General features: G+C 53.1%; 4 protein-coding genes across 4 annotated transcripts in view; 2 read left to right on the top strand and 2 right to left on the bottom strand.

The window, feature by feature from the left end:
* The window catches only part of VOLCADRAFT_108402 (uncharacterized protein), a gene marked incomplete at its 3' end in the record, with an annotated part of 24,813 nt that extends 23,785 nt beyond the window's left edge, over nucleotides 1-1,028 (bottom strand). The window contains exons 1-2 of the mRNA XM_002958931.1: nucleotides 800-1,028; nucleotides 126-216 (exon numbers count right to left, since the gene is read on the bottom strand). Coding sequence (XP_002958977.1) covers nucleotides 126-216; nucleotides 800-1,003 — 295 coding nt within the window. The 5' untranslated portion in view covers nucleotides 1,004-1,028. The remainder of the gene's footprint in view (nucleotides 1-125; nucleotides 217-799) is intronic.
* A 700-nt stretch (nucleotides 1,029-1,728) lies between these two features.
* VOLCADRAFT_70162 (uncharacterized protein) lies at nucleotides 1,729-2,382 on the top strand (the record flags this gene model as incomplete). Its single annotated transcript, XM_002958941.1, has 1 exon — nucleotides 1,729-2,382. The coding sequence occupies one exon, from the start codon at nucleotides 1,729-1,731 to the stop codon at nucleotides 2,380-2,382; it is 654 nt and encodes a 217-aa protein (XP_002958987.1).
* Nucleotides 2,383-8,795: 6,413 nt separating this feature from the next.
* On the bottom strand, nucleotides 8,796-16,336 carry VOLCADRAFT_70155 (uncharacterized protein; the record flags this gene model as incomplete). Its single annotated transcript, XM_002958930.1, has 12 exons — nucleotides 8,796-9,011; nucleotides 9,415-9,554; nucleotides 11,057-11,135; nucleotides 11,278-11,379; nucleotides 11,788-11,916; nucleotides 12,264-12,390; nucleotides 13,855-13,994; nucleotides 14,116-14,175; nucleotides 14,477-14,599; nucleotides 14,935-15,029; nucleotides 15,445-15,568; nucleotides 16,178-16,336. Coding segments are annotated over 12 exons (1,494 nt in total), but the record flags the coding sequence as incomplete, so codon positions are not given.
* A 2,050-nt stretch (nucleotides 16,337-18,386) lies between these two features.
* VOLCADRAFT_70166 (uncharacterized protein) overlaps nucleotides 18,387-19,031 on the top strand; it is a gene marked incomplete at both ends in the record, with an annotated part of 5,476 nt that continues 4,831 nt past the window's right edge. Inside the window, 2 exons of the mRNA XM_002958940.1 lie at nucleotides 18,387-18,506; nucleotides 18,607-18,689. Of these exons, the coding sequence (XP_002958986.1) occupies nucleotides 18,387-18,506; nucleotides 18,607-18,689 (203 nt within the window). The remainder of the gene's footprint in view (nucleotides 18,507-18,606; nucleotides 18,690-19,031) is intronic.

Raw genomic sequence — 19,031 nt, 5'->3', positions numbered from 1 at the left:
TAGGGGGGAGGAGGAAATTAGAGGAGGGGAGAGGGGGAGGGTTTTTGGGGGAGGAGATTAGTGGAGAATGTGGAGGAGGGGAGAGGGAGGTGGCGTCGCAACCATTTCCCCTCGTACCAGCGTACCTTCCCGCCCAACCCTTGCCTGAACCCCCTCTTTTGGATCCCGCACTGCGCCACCACCACTACCCACCTCTCTACACCCCCAACCTCCTACCTGTGACGGCTGGGTAGGGGGGGAGGAGGAGGAGGAGCGGGATTTGTTGGTCATGGTGATGAGGGTTCCGAAGTCCGAGCCAAGTGCTATGACTGGTCGGGAAAACATGACCTGCATTGCCCCATGGGATTATATTCCAAAGATTGAACGTCACGCTCGACAGCAAGACAAATGTAGGAGTAAAACGCTCAGGAACCAATCATCCAATCTGGAAAACAGGATTTAAAAATTTGGATTCATCTATCATGAAAGGAGCCTGTTGCCAACAGGACCCTAGTGACAAATCATATTTGAAAGCGCTCTCTAGGCGTGGTTTCGGATTTTGCTGTGCCTTGGGTGCACAACATGAAAAACGCGACCGAGTGCGCGCGGCGTCGAGCCTAACCATCGTATTACCACGCTCGCGATTATTATTTATCGGGAATCATCTCAGACGTTTTATCAAACATTTAAAAATATTCCTCCTGATATTTACAGAACACGAAACGTTTGGGGGACGGGTCGGGACCGACGTTGGTGCGAGGCTGTGGACTGCTGACCGGTACTCTTTTTTCCGCGACGACGCTGTTCACGCGCCGCGCACCGTTATTGCTTGCCGGCCATCAACGGTGACGTCATCTTTGGAAGGCGCCTTGACGATGTCGGCTGGCGTCGTCAGCACAATAGTCAGCGGGAGTTCATCTTGCAGGAATGCGCGGCGGCCGGACTGAGCTGCAGCGGTGCTGCTCCAGCCGGAGCGTAAGCAAGCGACCGCGAGCAGCAACGGAAGCCAGGAACTTGCAAACATGTCGGAAATGTAAATATGATCTTTGAGACGTATCTCGGCCTTATTCCTCCACGGGCGCTAAGGTCTCCAGGCCCGAGAAGCTCGAGACGCGGTTTCGTGCGCTCCGCGCAGCTTCTCGCAATCAGCCCAAACGAGAGTGCATTAAGCGGAACAGCGACTTGAGGTTGCGCATGTATGACTTATCATCAAAAAAGTTACTACGGTATGAGGAGCTGGGAAAACGCCAAGTGAGTTGCTGCGTGATTGGCAGCTTTCGCTGCAGCATGTCGTGCAGCTTCTGTGTTACCTGTTCTTACTGGAGTAGGAATGGTAGTCATCTAGGCAAGAAGGCAACGCGTCGTAACGGGATCGACAAACCAATTTACGGTTGCACCTGTACTTACAGAGTTGCTCTATCTGCAGTCGTGCCTCGTCCCTCGTCCCTTGAATCTCCAAGGATTAAGCCACGGAATTTGGCGAAGATTTTGTAGTGGCCGTCAGTATGTATGCATCACCAAAACAACTCTCGCTGGCCTCATGAGCCAACTGAATATGTGCCGTACATGCGCGTCCAAGGTCCGTGGGACTCTTGTGCTCCTCCCAGCTTCCACATTTTCAGTTAGTCCTGGCGTCAACTTTTTACCGACTGTGCCTATTACAAATTGTCCTAGCTTGAGCAGCAGAAGCTAGGAACGATATTGATTTCTATTAGTGTTGTGGCCTAACTACTTCAGCCTGGAAGGAGTATGGCATCCGTAGCCGACAAACATGAACGCATTCGTGCTAGGGTGAGGGAGTCATTCATCCTGTTTGAACATAAAGAGGGCAGCCGACTGGTTGACTTCAAGGATGTTCCGACAGCCATTCGTTGTTGCGGTGTCAACCCGACGTCTGTGCAGCTGAATCTTATATTGGATCAATTGGCAGCGCTAAATGCCGAGTCTGAGGCGACTGGGCTGGTCAACATGGAGAACTTTGAGATAGTCGTGTCCAACTTTTTAATTCAGCAGGAAGCTAGTCTTCTTAGAGATGACTATCATACACTTCTTCGTGCTTTTCGGGCATTCGATCCGGAGGGGCGCGGCTTCATCGAGGCTGAGACACTCCGGGCTTTGCTCAACGGGCGGGGCGAGGCGATGACGGAGGACGAACTGAACAGAATGATGCTTGTTGCAGCCGATGAGCAGGGACGCGTCTGGTACGAGGACTACGCGCAGGTGCGAAGGACCTCCACACCCGCGCACAATGTACACATGAGGTTCAGAAGCCGCGGGCCGCGGGCACATCCTTCCATTATAATGCACAGGCCCATCATGCCCCTTGACTTCAGTTACATCCAGCGATTTACATGCAGCCTAGCCTGCTTGTTCTCGCCGGCTGTCTGCGACAATTCCCCCTGAGTCCCTCCTCGTCTCCCGTCTTCCCGCAGAGGCTTGCAAATGACGGCCGAACCATCTAGAAACCGCCGACATCCACCACCACCATCACGACGACCATATGACACGCGTTCTTAGAACCTCCAAGACAGCAGGAGCGGGGCCATGTCTGCCAGCAGCACCAAGAGTAACAGTGGCAGAGCAGCAGTGCCTCGTAGTGACAGCGATAGCAGCAGCAGCAGCAGTTACAGACGCTCTACCGGAGTGCTAGTAGCAGCCATACAGGCGGCGGCGTGTATGGCGAACCTTTTTTCAGCCTTTCCCCCCAGCAGGGGTTGCGGTCCATCAGCCCTACAGGCGCCCTACATCCTCATCATCATCATCACCATCACCATCATCATCCTCATCACCATCACCACCACCACGCACCCATCCATCCATCCATCCATGGGTGGCATACGGACGTGAGCGCCGTCCCCTCATCACATCGCAAGGAAAAGAGAAGGGGACAGCTACCACCACCACCACCGCCACCGCGCAATACTATCGGCGCTATCACCACCACCACCCCGGCACCCCAGCACGGATACCGCATCCGCCGCTTCACGCTGCATGACCATCGCAATGGCTAATAATAATATACATGTGACCTTCCGGAGCGGTGGGTGATATTCTTCGCCCATCGGCAATCGTGCAGAGTGCACCATCACCTCTGTTGGGGGCCCCGGGGGACACACAGCACGGGGGACTGCGCGGACCGTCCGCCCGCCGTCACGTCACGGGGGCGCTTTGTTCCCCCCGGAGCTACATCCGCCTTTGCGGAGGGTCTACTGTGGCGGCGCCGTATTGTACCGTACTGTATCGTGCAACCGCCGCTGGATGGATGGAGGGGGGGCGGCGGCAGTGTAGCAGTAGTGGCGTAGTAGTGACACGCGGCGCGGGACAAGGAACTACTATCGGGGGGGGGAGTCGCGGGACGTATGTACGTATCTATCTGTATGTATGTACGTATGCAGTTTATTCGAGCGGAACAGGACATCGCACTGGAATGTTGCGGTGATGATGATGATGATGAGGAGGAGGAGGAGGAGGAGGTGGCCAGGGCGTGGGAGCCGGGAAGCCAGGAGGCAAGGTCATTATTAACCACCAGGTGACGTGTGAGATGCTGTTAAGAGGTGATGTGGGACGCCAGGTGGCGGTTGTTCTGCAGCAGCAGCAACAGCGGAGCAATGTGGGTGTTCAGTGCAGTGGAGGGCAGAGCAGTGGAGGGCAGGGCAGGGCAGCAGAAGGGGGTGAGGTGGGAGAAGCCGGCGGCCTTCTGACCACCTGGAAGGGGAGGTGGTCAGGAAGGGAAGTGGAGAATCTGACAGAGAGGAGGTGGTTTGGGTTGTGAGGTCGCAGCGGTTGCATGATGGGTGGTCGGGGAGGAGGAGGAGCCGTACTGCCGTTGATGCTGCTGCTGCTGGTGGGGGTGCGGGGTGGGGGAAAGACGAACCACACACGAGTGAAGCTGCTGCCAGGGCAAAAGAGTGTACCAGACGTAGAACTGACCAAAAGGCGTCCTTCAAGTGCGTCGACCTCCGGATGACGTAGTGAAGAAGATGTCGGAAAAACTGCCTACCCCCTGGGGGTGGGGGTTGGGGGGGTTGGGACTGTGGTGGGATGAGGGGCGGGTGGGGTGGGGTTGAGTCTCAGAACAGGCCCTCCGCATTATTACCTATATTGGTCCCACCCAGTGCGCCCACTCTATTTAGACTGTTGGCCGGTCACGACCATTATCATCATCACACCCTCATGACCGTCATCATCACCTCCTGGTGCCCTTCTCTCCTTAGGACCCGGACCCGGTTGCACTCTGGATGGCGCTGAGGCTGACATTGGGGGTGGAAGAGGTTCCCGGCAGGGGGCAGGAACCGGGGGGCTGGGGGGGAGGCGGCAACCTGTATGATGGGCATGTGTGTGTGCACGTGAGAATGTATGTATGTATGTATGTATGTATTTGTTTTTTTGTTAAGGTGAACGCTTGGTGACGGGATTGACGGGAAGTCTCTCGTATGCATGTATGTATGTATGTGTATGGGGGGCAGGCACAGGGCGGACCCGGAAAGGGTCATCGCGGTGCATGCATGTCGTGTGTATCGTGTTTGTGTGCCTGTATGTTTGTGTGCCTGTATGTGTGTGTGCAGCAGGAGTTGGGGCTGTACGACCAACTCATGGTGCAATACTGCTGCCACCAAGTGCCAAAGTGCATCATACCAGGGGGCAGTAGCAGCAATGGCGGCTAGGGGGCAGCAGCTTTAGTAGTTGTGTATTACTTAGGCAAATTAAGAACTGTGTATGCATGCATGTATATATGTATCCATGCAGTGTGTGTGCCAATGAGAAGGGACGTCGCCTACGTCGGTCGCCATCGCAATGTGGTGTCTACTTGACCAGCGTATCGGAAGAGGATGTTGCAGGTTGGCATGTGGGGGATCGTGTTAAGACAGGTTATGGTGTGTTACGGTTCGTGTGTGTGTCGTAAACTGAACTGGGAACACCTTTCCCAGGCTTCGTGAGGTGTTTTCTATATTCCCTACAGCTCAGCTCAGCTCTAATTATATCGCTTACATATAGATTTAGATTTTGCAAAAGGGGCGAGCGAGGGCCCGGAGGAGGGAAAACAACGGTTAACTGACGAGGTTCGGGTTTGACAACGCGGACCAGGATTGTCATGTATGTTTACCACAAAGCTGAACACGAAACGTACGATCTGTTTACAGGAGTACGTACAGGGGGGAACGCGGGTGCAGGCGATGGGGAGGTAAAAGCGACTGCTGCTGCTGCTGCTTTGACAGCGACACCTGCTAGCAGCGACTGCAGCAGCATTAAGAATCAATCCCCCCCATGCAGCTGCAGCAGCACTCATGCTATGGTGTTAGGAACGGGGCGGGGGGCAATCAGCTGCAACTTCGAGTTTGTAACTCGAGTCTTCAAATCTCCTCTCGCATAGATAGCGTGGAGCTGCAGCATTACATGAGTGAAAACATACCTCACGTCGCCCTTAAATAAAAAGTTCTAACACACGCGTACGCATACAGACAAGAGTATGCGTGCACTGCCCGACACAGCGTGGCGTGGTGGTGGTGTTGGGCCCATAAAAAAGGTATGTGTGGGCTGAAAACACGGGAATGAAAATACGGCGGTGTACTTGAAAATACGGCGGTGTATTTTTTAAGTAGTTCGGCATTACGCCATACGTTAAGAACTTAGCCATACGTAGCGCTACTTCCAGACTTCTGTAACAACACTGCACCATATGCGCACCACTTTAGAGTGAAACAAATTTATCGAACATTAACATAAATCGGCAATTTAGGATCCTTTATAGGGAACACAAAGCCCTTAAATCAAAGAATACAATTTTTTGCAAGTTATCATTATTTATTTTTTCGAAAACTACGGCGACGGCGTCCAGCTCGTGGAAGGTGTATGTTGGCAAATGCGACAGCATCATGAAGGCGCCTGCTCCAGCCAAAAAAGGAAAAGCGGACAGCAAGCAAACGGGATAAACATACCAGGCCATTCGAAAGCCAAGTTGATACTTGACTTGCAACAGGTTTTCTTATCTTATTGGCATCGCTACACTTACATAGAAATTTCAATTCGCTGCAGCGCGGCCCCCGTGTTGATGCCCTTGCATCAGCTTGCCTACCACCCTACTATTCCATCCACAGCACTCCACACCAGACCAGACCAGACCACACCACCGCGCTTGGTTGTTTTTGGACGGAGTCCAAATCCCAACGCCCGGCCCATCAGCCACATGCGGGTGAGTCGAGGCCGCTGACGCTGGCTCTGACGCAACGCCGGGCGTCTAAGACAACGCTGCCCCCTAACGTGACGCTGCATCGCGGCTAAGAGACCAACAGCGAGGCGTGAGGATTCTAGTTTGTGGAGTTCCGCTGAACAAATGCCGTCCGTTCAAATAGAAAACAGCGGCCTTCAAATAAATACGCCGAAAAGAAAAAAACTGCAAAAGCCATCATGCAAAGCAAGAGAGAATTGGAGAACTAAACATTCGCAATGGATTTTGCTTGACATGCATGCAGTAGGTGCGCGCGACAAGCAAGGGCTTTCCTCATGTGGCCAATCAACGGCTGAAACGATCGAAAGCGCTCAAGAAGCTTCTCACATAAAGAGGCGAGCTGGTCAACCAATGTTGGGTATATTTTGCCAAAAGGTATTATGGGCCCATACAAACCACCTCCTGCTCCCTACACTGGATGGAAAAAGGGAAACTTTGGCTGCTGCCATCTTGTCACGCAACACATGGGACCTCCACTGTCAGGTTTGCGAGCTCGGAGCGCAGCTCTCGGCACATGAAGGTCGAAAAATGATTTGCACATGCCGTACATTCAGCTGTACTACAGCAGTACAATTAGAGATGCCACCAACATACATACATACATACCATCCTTCACAAACAGCTCTGAGCATCCATTTAGTCTCTTTGATGCACAACACAGCACAGTATTTTGTGCCAGTTAGCCAACAGACCGCAAAGCAGCGCTGCCCATCCTCCAGTTCCTGATATAGAAAAGAGATGCGCCGTTATGCCAAATCGTACACCGTTCTCCCGTACTTCCTAAGAACATGCTTTACAAACGGTCGGCCAACCAAATTCGTCACTAGGCCCAAACCCTAACACCCTAAACCTGTCCCCTTTTCGTCCCCTTTTCAACCCTCAGGTCTGCGTTTCCCTATTCGCCGTTAGAAAGTTTATTACATTGTTTTTCCAGCGAGCAGCAATAATGATCAACTTTAATAATTGATACTGATGACATAAAGATGACATGAAGTGATAATGCAGCTCTAATAACAACAACAACATCCTAGATTTCCTATCCCTAGGGATTCGTAAGCCAGGTGGGAGATGAATCCAGAATCCAGGATCCAGAGGCCTCTGGGAATTCTGGATTCATCTCGTCTTGGCTTACGAAGGGCCGCCAAAGCGAAGGCGGCGGCGACGGCGGCGGCATTCGCGAACCGAGAGACCACCCCCCTGAGCGGCACCACCTACCACTACTGGCTGTACCTATCCACCATCTAGCTGTATTGCAGCATGTACCCACCATCGCCCACCGCACATCGCCAGCGCGATGACTCCCTCGCGCCGCCGTTCCTCCGGTGGGTTGTCATATCTACATACCTACTCTGCATTGGCAGTCACATGTCACCCCCCCCACCCCACCCCCTTTATGTACTCACACACCACCACTATCACCACAACCACCATCACATCTGGAGCAACCCTTACGCCGTCCGAGACTTACATACATGCGTACAGACGCACACATGCACACACGCACAGGCATACATACGTGCGTTCCCTTTTCCTTTACTCCTCCATCCAACATACACACATACGTACATTCATGCATACATATATACATGATGTGTGGGACAGGGGGGTATATCTTCACCCTGCGGCCGTTACCCTGCGAAACCCTGCCTTCCCCGGTATTTCGGGGCACCCTCATCCAGTCACCCTAGCCAACTTCTCAGTGGATCCCTCAGGTTCAGCACCCACCACCGGCATCCAACGGAATCTGCCGGATCGACAGCTGCTCAACTCCATTTTCCTGGTCAGACAAACAGACAAACAGACACAGGCATACCTTCACCACTCCCCCTTCACCACTCCGCCACAGGGCTCACGGCCGCCGCGGTAACGCCAACCGCCTGGCGCCCATGCCGCCAATGTACGGCAGGCTGTTGTTGTAGTACAAGGACATGGTGTCGTTCACAAGGCCCAGCAGCGCACCGGGGTCGACGTGCTGTACGGGTCGCGTGGCATTGAATGAGCCGACTTTGTCGTACATTTGGAAGGTCTGCAGCCCTGTCGTAATTGCTGCGTTCAGCCCCGAGCTGAAGTTGCCCCAGGTGGCCGGGTCGGAGAGGGTCGCGTAGTTGGTTCGGTTCAGCAGGAGGTCGACCCTGAATTTGAGTAATTTGAGTAATTTGAGGAATTTGAGGAATTTGAGGAATTTGAGGAATTTGAGTAGTGTTGGAAAGTGGAAACACTCGCATGCACCAGGTGGTGGGAGACGGTGATAGCAGTAATAAGGGGGGGGGTCCGAGGGCGCTTTGGTGTGCCCCTCTAACATTTGGCGTGGGGGGAAGAGGGCCATCGGACCATCAGTCGGGGTGGTGGGGGGAAGTGGGGAGCGGGAAGCGGGGAGCGGGCGGACCCGTAGGAAAATTGGGGGGGAGGGGCAGTAGTGTTGTCGTTGCTGTTGTGTACATCTTGAGTCTATATCGGAAAATATACAAAATTATATTTTATAATATATTTAATTATATATACACAATATACATACATAAATAGTATTTTTTCATATAACATCATATAAAAAATATATTTGTATTTTACATATTGAAAATTTTATATAATTTCACCTTGTCGCCAGCTCCAGCAGGGCGTCCTCGTACCGCTGCAGGTCCCGGCTCTGCTGGATGCAGGGCGCGTACGCCCCGGCCGCGAACAGCGCGGCGGACATCAGACCCGTGAGCAGCAGCGTCACCACCCACCCCGCGAAGAACTGCATCGACAGCCGCCAGTTGAGGCCGGAGGAGCCCTCCATAAGGCCCATACCAGCGGTTGCACCCACCTGACCGCATTTGACGACACACAAGCGGTAAAATTCAACTTTTAACGGTTTTTTTAAAACGATAATTATATTTTTTTTGCATCTTGGCTATCCGGGCTGGGGCAATGTTTTTTTTTCCTTTTCCAGTTTATTTTACGTTGCAGATTTGTTTTCATGTCTCGGGATTTTGTCCTGCTGGCGAGTTCTGTGCCCACGTGTTCTGTCACAATGTGGTGGTAAATGTACGGCAAACTGCAAACAGATGTTTTATACACGCTGGTATATGCATGTATATCTTTGGTCTTCAGTGGAGTTTGTGGCCTTGTAAACCCAAAACTCAAACCCAAAGCGGTTCGGGCCAGAGTCGGCACACGCTAAAACACTGTCTGTCTGTCTGTCTGTCTGTCTGTCTGTGTATGCGTACCTGACAGTGCGTAGTGGATATTGGCAGGCCGTACTTGGAGGCAAGCGCCACCACCAGGGCGGTGGACAGCTCGATACAGAAGCCCCGGGAGGGCGTGATGGCGGATAGTCGTACACCGATGGCGCGAATGATGTTGTAGCCTGAGGCAAATAAATACATACATACACATACGTAGGACGTGATAAAATCAACTTGCGAGCTGACCAGGAACTAAGTTGATGCGCCGTTGATCCGCTAGATTTGGTTGGATGCTGGTGGTGAGATGCTGAACCCAACGAATACATTCTGAAGTCGGATGGGGTGACGGATTAGGGTGCACCTCTCGCAGGGGAGAGCAGGGACTGCCTCGGGAAAGGGGCCGCTGGCGAAGTTAACCACCCTGTAACAACATACATATATACATATATACATACATACCCCTTTGAGCCCACACGATGGGGGTTTGAAGGTGCGGAAGTGTTGTTAAGCAGCCCCTCGCACAAATGTGTCCGGTCGTACTTCGCGAATAAACAGTTCGTACATCGTCCCAAAAAAGTCAGGAGCGAATTTTGCCGCGCAGATGCGCGCGTGCGATTCGCAAAATGCGCCTGTACAAGTGTATATAAATGTTCTTGGCGGAAAAGGACCAGGTGCGCCAGCGCGTTGCGCAGGTGGGCATGTTGGCCATAGCCGCACGCGGCATGCAGGCTGGACTATTGCGTGGATGCTTTTGCAGTAACTAAAAGCACCGAAAGCCAACGTCGTAGCTTGCAACTCTGGGCTCGTGAAACTGCCGCGGAAGATGAAGCGCTGGCGAAGAGGCAGTTGTATGCAGCACCTTGTTCAGAGTAAAGTCAAATTACAAAGTTGCGCAAAGTATAACATACATAAACTTAATTAAACATAAGAACAGATAAGACGTTTAGAGCCTTGTCGGTGACATGGACGCCGCTGTTGGCTTGGAACAGCTATTTGCTGTGCATAGGGACATGCCCGCGTTAGCCGTGTTGCAACAGCTCAGGATGGATTTCAGCCAGCAACAGCCTCAAGAGCTGCTGCACAACCACCGGGAATGTCTTCAGTTGGGCACGTGTAGTTTTGGTCGGCGGGGTCGAGCAACGTACGCAATGCGCACAGAAACCAAGGTGCAGCGTTCTGTAACATCGCCAACATATCCGGTACGCGGTGGCAGGCTTGCCGAGCACGAAATGAAGGGGGGGTCGCATCTCACCATTCAACTAAGCATGCATGTGCTCGGTTGAATGCTCGGTAGCGTGCGAGTTTACCCCTATCAGGATGTTTGTTTGCATATCCCTCCAAGCGAGAGGGCTTGCACCTATGCTGATGTTCGTTCCAAGAAGTGAACTGAGGACTGATGCTACGGTGAAAGATTTGCACGTAAATTCGCCCGTGCAATAAAACGCCCTGTAACTCGCTTACGCTAATCTCACATTCCAATATGCCACTGCACTTTCCTCTCCAGCCTGGCCACATTCTCTTCCTCGCAAACGTACTTGGGCACCTTACAATCCAACACCATACGTGCTTTGGAAACGCGGGCAGCTGCTTCACAAGGACCCCCCTATTTTTCCTTAATGGTGCAGTTTGTGTGTTACTTCGCGGCATGGCGGAGAGCACGCGTTCTTGCCGTACATCTCCTTACCGTACGTCGCCAGACCCATGACGATGCCAGCGCCCCCCAGCACCAGGATCCAGATGGGCAACGCCGCCATGTAGTCGATCTGCGCAGTAAGGTTTAGGGTTTTGGGGTTTTTAAAACCAGCAATCAACGCTCACCCCTCCGGCCCTCTCCCCTTCCCCCCCCTCCCCCCTTCCCCCCCCCTCCCTCCACCCTTCCCTCCACCCTCCACCCTCCACCCTCACCCGTCTAAAGCGATATATGAACCAGATGGCGGTGAAGGGACCCACGGAATTGGCCACGTCGTTAGCTCCATGACTGAAGGAATCGCAAATAGCCGTGAGCACCTTTTTGGTGGTTAGAGGGGAGGGGAGGGGCGTGGGGGAGGAGGGAGGTGTAACGAGTGCCCCAATACACACACACCATCAGAGGCCCAACAGCCTCCTAAGAGCCGCACAAGTTAGACAAGGGACAAATACAAGGTCGAGTACAACGCAATAAGTTCTAATAATATGCACAAGAGCAATATACACAAAAGAAACAATAAGACATGAATATGATGTACGGGATGTACGGGATGTACGGGAGGATGCTGACGCGACTGTGACCATCCGGGAGGCTGCAAACAGGAAGACAGACAGATAGACAGACAGATAGATAGACAGATAGATAGACAGATAGATAGACAGATAGATAGACAGCAGACAAGTGACCTCCGCCATGCCGACTACCTCTCCTCCTCAGGTCTCTCGCACCTGCAGGTACTTGAACGCGTCTTCCGTGGCGGGGTCGAACACCTCGGCGAGGGAGTGAACACGTTGTGCAGCTGGGTCCTCAAATATGGCATCGTGTACGTTGACTTGAGTGCCATGAAGTACGATTGCCTGTGTACGGAGATGTACGGAATGTCATTGTGCGAGTTGTACGGCTCACCTAACAGCCCCACCGACTCTGCCCTCTAAAACTCTTAAAAAACTCTAAAATCCTCAACAACCTCTCACCTTAAGCTGGTCGAATGTGTTTTGCCACTGAACATTCCCCTCGCCGTGCGTTTCCCCGTCTCTATTGCCCGGTGGTGCTGCCGTACCGTCCTTGTCGTACGCATCTGCCGTGTTGTGCGCCACAGGCACAAGTGATAATCTGCGGCTACCTTCCCCTAATTCCATTGCCTCCCCAATGGGACCGGCTGGCGATCGCGACGAAGATGCATCACCGCCGTACAATGCCGTACCGCTGCCGTACATAGTGCCAAGTCCATCGGCTTGAACCTGTATCTGTTGTCCGATGCCGTACTGGCCTCCTGCCGTTGCTGCCGTACATTGGCCCGTCGGGTCATATGGCAGCCGACATTTCTGCTGCTGATGCTGCTGTTGCTGCATCTGTAGCAGCAGTAGTTGTTGTTGTTGTTGATGGTGTTGTTGTAGCATCTGCTGCTGCTGTAGCAGCCCTGGGTGCACTTGTACCTGTTGGTACGGCACTGCAAGCGCCCACGACTGGGACGAATGCCGTACCATTCCGATTTGATTCTGGGCTTGAAACGATACTTGTTGCTGCTGCTGCTGCTGCCGCCACTGTAACTGCTGCTGCTGCTGCTGCCATTGCTGTTGTTGCAGCAACTGTAGCTGTTGCTGCTGCTGCTGCTGCTGACCTCCGTACAATACCATCTGATCATCATCGCCGTCGGGAGCTGGCGGCGGCACCGGCCCCGCTACAGGGCTGCTGGCGGGCTCATGTTGTCGCTGCAGCGTTGGCGGCGGCGGCGGCGGAGGTACTCCGCCCGTACGACAATAAGCATTTATCTTGTCATACTCCGCCGAGCAGTCATTGACCTCGGGGCCGCTGAGGCCAGCCGGCAGCGGCGGCGCCTCCGCCTCCGCCGCCGTCGCCTCCGCCACGGCGACGCTGCCGCCGACGCCATTGTCGATGACGCTGTAGCTGACTGCCATCCGTGGCGGCGGCGGCGGCGGTACGATTGGCAGCAGCGGCGCCGGCGACCCATCTTGAGTCGCTACAACCATTCGCTGCTGCTGCTGCTGCTGCTGCTGCTGACGAGGCGGCGGCGGCAGCGGCGGCTGCGGCGCTCTATATTCCACGAAAGGGCTGGTGAAGCCCGGAACCTGAGCCGCCGTCACCTGGGCTACCACAACCGCCGCCGCCGCCGCCGCCGTGGCACTGCTGCCGCCACTGCCGCCGGTTCCTCCGCTGACGTTGGCCCCCATTAGCTCTACACCGCCGCCGCCGCCGCCGCTTCCACTGCCACTGCCCCCGCTGACATACCCGCCGGGTGGGGGCCCTATGCTGCGGATGCTATGGCTATGAGTGGCGGGATGGCTGGCGCCGCTGGCGCGGCCGCCGCCGCCGGCAGCGCGACTGCAGCGCTCGGCGGAGTTTTGCACGTGGTTCTCAATTTCATTGAGCTGCTGCCGCCGCCTGCCGCCGTCGGCGCATCATCATCATCATCATCATCATCATCATCATCATCATCATCATCATCGGTATCAATGTCGCGGTACAAAAGGGTTATTATATGAGGACGGGAGGGAGGGGGGAGGAGGGAATAAAGGAAGGCATTATGGTGTGAAACGGAAGCGAAACGGGATGGAAATCACATACATACATACACAGTGTAACCTAAGTAATACATACATACATACATACATACATACATACATACATACATACATACATACATACATACATACATACATACATACATACATACATACATACATACATACATACATACATACATACATACCCAAAGCATGCGAAGTGGTTAACTTACCCCTCCCCCTCCCGCTTCCCCCACAACCAACCCTCACCTTGCCTCCACATCACGATACACGGACTGCCGTACAAGCGGCATTCCAACGAACACCGTTAGTACGGTACAACCGCCAGCGATGCAAGCACTAACCCAGGCAGACTTGTTGGAACTCCAAGTAATGCGCGTATCAGCGCCCTGCATGAAGAAAACCGTTTCGTTACCGTTATCTTCCGTTAATTAATGTACGAATGCACTTCCGTACGAATGGCCACAGTTTACATGACAAACAGCGTATGGCAACGATTGCCAATCGTACCTTGTACAGCACGAAGTACGAATTTATGAAGACCGTTATGAGAACGAGCAACGGAAGCGCCTGATGTCGGTTGGATAGCGGGGGGTTACATATTGGGCGGGGGGGGATTGGGGGGGAAGGGGGGGGGGAGAAAGAGAAGTAAGCTTTGCAAAAAATCCCGTACAAACAGACAAACATACATGAGTCTCACTTACATCTATCTGTATGCTCGGTTCCGGGTTTATGACTTTATTCAGTTAATGTCAGTTGGCGGTTCGTTGGCCACTCAAACCACTCCCGTCCTACTACCGGTCTCCTCCTCACCGTACACCACCATACTCATGCACGACCCCCCTACCTCCCCCCCACCCCCCGCACTCACCCAAAACGCGAGCTCCAAGCTAGCTTCCCTCCTCAGAATGGCGGTTCGTACGATGAAGAACAACAGCGCCGCAGCCAGCCCGGAGAGCAGCGGCGAAATAAACCACGACACGACGATAGGCACCTGGGCAGGAAAATATACCGAAATGTAAGCAGCCAACACCGAAACTATGATAATAATAATAATAATAATAATAATCTCCAGATAGTCGACCGCTGTGTCGTACAGGAGAGGGCTGCTAGGGAAGACAACAGGTCATACAGCGGCAGCAGCATGAGGAGTACGGAGTACGATGTACGAGTACGAATACGGGGAGGGGGATGAGCGAGGGAGAGGGGGGGGATCTAACGAGCCAACCGTAGTCAACAGCGGACGTCATCGTAGTTTCTTCACAATATTATACTATATTGGCCCACACATAAGTAAATATAAAACCCTAAAACCTCCTTAAAACTCACCATGCCCCTCATGTACGGAAATTCCTCCTGAGGCTGTAGCCAGATCACTGCCTTCGGTCCTCCGTAAACGAATGCGAAACCAAGTACGGCACCCGCTGCGGTTCGGGTGTTGGCGCCCGGGAAGCGGCAGGCGGCGGCGGCGGCGCGGGGAGAGGGACTTACAGTTGGAAAGGAATAACAGTGCCCCTGATACGGGATCGGTTGGGAGTTGGACGTTAGGAATTGTCATTTGCAGTACATGTTGGTTGGCGATTTCAGATCTTCACAAGCTAACCACAATGCTCCTGAAGGTGGATAGCAACTATATATGCTATCGGTGACGATGGTGGGTTGATTTGGGCGAATACATTATCTGATTATTTTATAATTAGCACAACGGCGCCGTTTGAGAGGTCCTCAAGGGAAAGATGCCGACTCTCAGATCGGAGCTCATAAAACAGGAACGCACATGTCGTACAGGAACGCACATGTCGAACAGGAACGCACATGTCGTACATACGTCGTACAGACCTATAGAATGTGTCGTAGATACGGGTAGCTCCAGATAGGTGGCGATGATGAGCCAGGTCCCGGAAGAAACCATCGCGCACAACATGCCGTACATGTACATCTCCGGATGCCGTTCAAACGACGTCTGCATGTATACGACCGACAGTACGACAATTACACAATTACCATTCGCGGTGGCGAATTATACATTGGACGCTAAGCCACGTAGATTGCAGGTGCACGGGCATTTGCATTTGTCGCAGGTCAGGACGCGTGCAGACATACGTATGAATGCGCATTTGAACAAATAATGGCCAAGCATAATTCAATCGCGTACGACAAAATTAGTTAATTTAGGAAATGCGGACCATAGGGCGTTAGGGTGCATTGGCAGGTCTAACGAACAGACAAGCAGACAGGCGGGTTAGTTAGTTAGTTAGTCTGCTGGTACTTCGACCCCTGCTCTGCCCATACAGGTCTATCAATACCCCTCACCGACTCTTTTTCCCCCCCTCCCAAAAAAACACATCATTTTCGAATCCAAACCAAAATCAAATCCGTGTTATAACCCCCTCCTCCTCCCCCTCCTCCTCCTCGTCTGCCCTTCCATTTCCATTTCCCCCCTCCTCCCCCGGGGACGTTGGTTTCCCCCCCCCGCCTTAACCAGTCCTTCCTTGGCATCAGCTTCATTCGCTCGTGGTTCGTCTGTTCCCCCCTCCCTCCTTAACCCACCGGCTAGACCTCCTTAACCCACCAGGCTAGCGATTCCCGACGCCACTGTCCGGGTCACCTCGCCCCCCAGCAGCACACTGCCCCCGAACTCGCACACCGCGGCGATCAGCAGCGCCTGCCGCATGGACAGCGTGCGAGCGGCGACACTGCTGCCGAAAGCGTTGGCCACATCGTTGGCGCCTAACCGTCGTACAACCGTCGTACAACCAACCAGTCGCAGTCGCACCCAACCAGCCGCCGCAATCGTCACAACCAAAGGCGGGGGGACGGTAAAGAAGCGCAACAGGAGACCACAGGGCCGGGTTCTTTCAGGTATGTTTTTAGGTTTTAGGGTTCAGGGGAGGAGTGGCGGAGGGGAGTGGTGGGGCAGTTGGACAACACGGTTGAGATGTACGGGAGCATGTCGTACAGGAGATATTTATTTAGTAAGGTATTACCCTGCTGAATGGCAACCAAGCGTGAGGAGGCGATAGGAAACACGGGACTGTCCAAAAATCATATTTTTGACAGATCCTCCGTACCCACTGTGAGTCGTACAGCTGTTCTGCCGTACACTGTACATCAGCATCGTTTGATGCTTTCGATGTTGCGACTTGCAGTAGCCCCTTGCAGCAACCGCAGTTCGCGGTAGTATAGATCCTAGAACGCCGGCGAATAAATATATCTATATTTTTAAGTATCGGCATTTTTTGTCGCAGCCAAAGCACTGTTCGTCGGGCCCCCCCCCCCAATCCGCGCTGCCCGCCGCGAAGTGCTACACCACCTCAGGTTTATAGCCAACTATCACTTGGAGCCAGATTGTACGAGATGTCGTGCTTCACGTGTGCTGCCGTACGCTGCTCTGGCCACGACGGCCTTTCGCAAGCCCCTCGCAGGAGCCATTCCGTGAATAAAAAGCTCACCTATGCCGTATGCCTGTGACGAGCGTTTGGGGTACAAAAGGGGCGATGGTAAGAGCTTAGCGGCTACCAGTTGACTGACTAACTGTCGGCCATATCGAGCCCACTTACAGTGAAGAAGGCTGCCAGACAGCCTACCACCACTATCCATGCGTAGTCAGTCCAGAGAGTCATTTAGGCCACACAGCCGCGCGGCTTTGCGGCCTTGCGGGGGGGTTTCTCCGATTGCGCGACTACAACTGTGACGAGGGCTGTTCAGTAGAAACAAGAGATTGGGATGGCGAGACAGTAGGTATCAGAGTAAGATAAATAGGAGTGAGGCAGGTTTTAGCGCAGATATGCCCGGAGGCCATAAACAGGCTGCACATCCTAACATCCTAACGACTTAGTTCAGATACTTTGTGATGCTCGCAAGGGGGAACTTTGAGTCCCTTTTGTTAAAAATGACGTGCTTTGTAAGATCGATTAGAAGTTAACTCAGGGATATGATGAGGTAGAATCTTAGGTTCCCGGAGTACGGCGCGATACCTACGTCCTAACCGGCGTAGAAGCTCTAACCCTTGATATTCCTTCCGCTTCCAATCTATGTAACACCACTTTGATTATACAGTCACAGTGCTCATGCAGGCTCAGCTTTTGTTTGTCACCTGCTTGGCTAGGTCGGTGAAAATCACGACAAAAGCTTGTGCTGCAGGCCAGCAGTGTCTCTGCAGAGGTCGGCTTGTGATCAAGCGGATAGATTTTATATGTGTGTGGAGTTCTTAAGCTTTTTATTTCATTTATGCGAGTTAACATCATCCACAGCGTTTCCGTAGGCGCATACAGTGTTGTGATGCACCTGCGTGATATGCGCGAATGGAGGAGCAACCCAATTTAGCTCAAGCTTTTACCCTTTCTTTGTTAAAACCCTTTTACTTTGCTGCCGCGAGCGGACACGGGACGCACGGCCGTTAGTAGGCAGGTTGGCAGTTGAACCCGCTGTCGAACTGCGAAGAGCGAATGGTACCCTGGCAGCACATAGAGGACTTTAACGTGAGGAAATTCAATGGAGGATGTTACATTATCGGCTCTACTGGCTCTGAAAAGGCCGAGCGCCTCTTAGTCGTCTTTCATTTGCAACAATAATACACGTGGACCAGCGTTTTTGGCAAAGCTCTCTTGTGTCTACGTATTACTGATCTCAATCTTTTCTAGGCAATTGCATGGTGGCAGGAGTTGTCGTTGCACTTGCACAATGCTTCCAGAAGGATATCTTGCACCCGACGCCACGAGGCTTGGGCTCTAGTAGTTCCTGAACTGCCACATGGTCCGTAGCCTGGTGGAGCTGTAGCGATGGACGTGCTCGGGCTGGGTGTTGCCATCATCTGCTTTTGCGCTTGCTTTGCGGTGGGCTGGTGGTTCCTGGATCGGAGTCTCTATAACCATCTGGAGGAGAGGGACTATCATGTCCAGGTGTGCGGAGTTTCCGATAATATATTTTTGAAAATAATTGCTAATCCCCGAAGCAACTTTGCACAGTCAAACTAACACCCTGAATCGCGCCATCGTTTAGGCTCTGTGGTCAGTCGTGTTCGCCATATCATGCAACTTCATCAGCCTGGTGCTTTTCGAGATTGTGAGCATCATGGACCCCGGGTGCGTAAGCATCTTGCCACATGGCTGCCTAGACGGCCCAGTTTCCAAGTTGCACGCGAGTCAGCCTTACTTTGGGCTTTGGGCTTTGGGCACACCTCGCATAACCTACACAACGCCCCACCCCCCAAAAGTGCAAAGTCTTTCCCTAAACACACGCCCACCCCCGAAGGTGCCGGTGCAACACGCGCACGCACATAAAGCACACGGTATTACAATATCCCCCCAGCTCAACAACCCCGCGCTCATGGTCCACTTCATAATCCATCGCCAGACAGCACACACTTCCCCCTCGCGCAAAACCCCGTGTACGGCGGCCCCCATCGCGTCAACTTTTCGCTGCGC

Source organism: Volvox carteri (genome assembly GCF_000143455.1).
Source record: "Volvox carteri f. nagariensis unplaced genomic scaffold VOLCAscaffold_113, whole genome shotgun sequence".
Classification (NCBI taxonomy): domain Eukaryota; kingdom Viridiplantae; phylum Chlorophyta; class Chlorophyceae; order Chlamydomonadales; family Volvocaceae; genus Volvox; species Volvox carteri.
The sequence above is the reverse complement of the archived record's forward strand: the minus strand, read 5'-3'. Positions and strand labels throughout refer to the sequence as shown.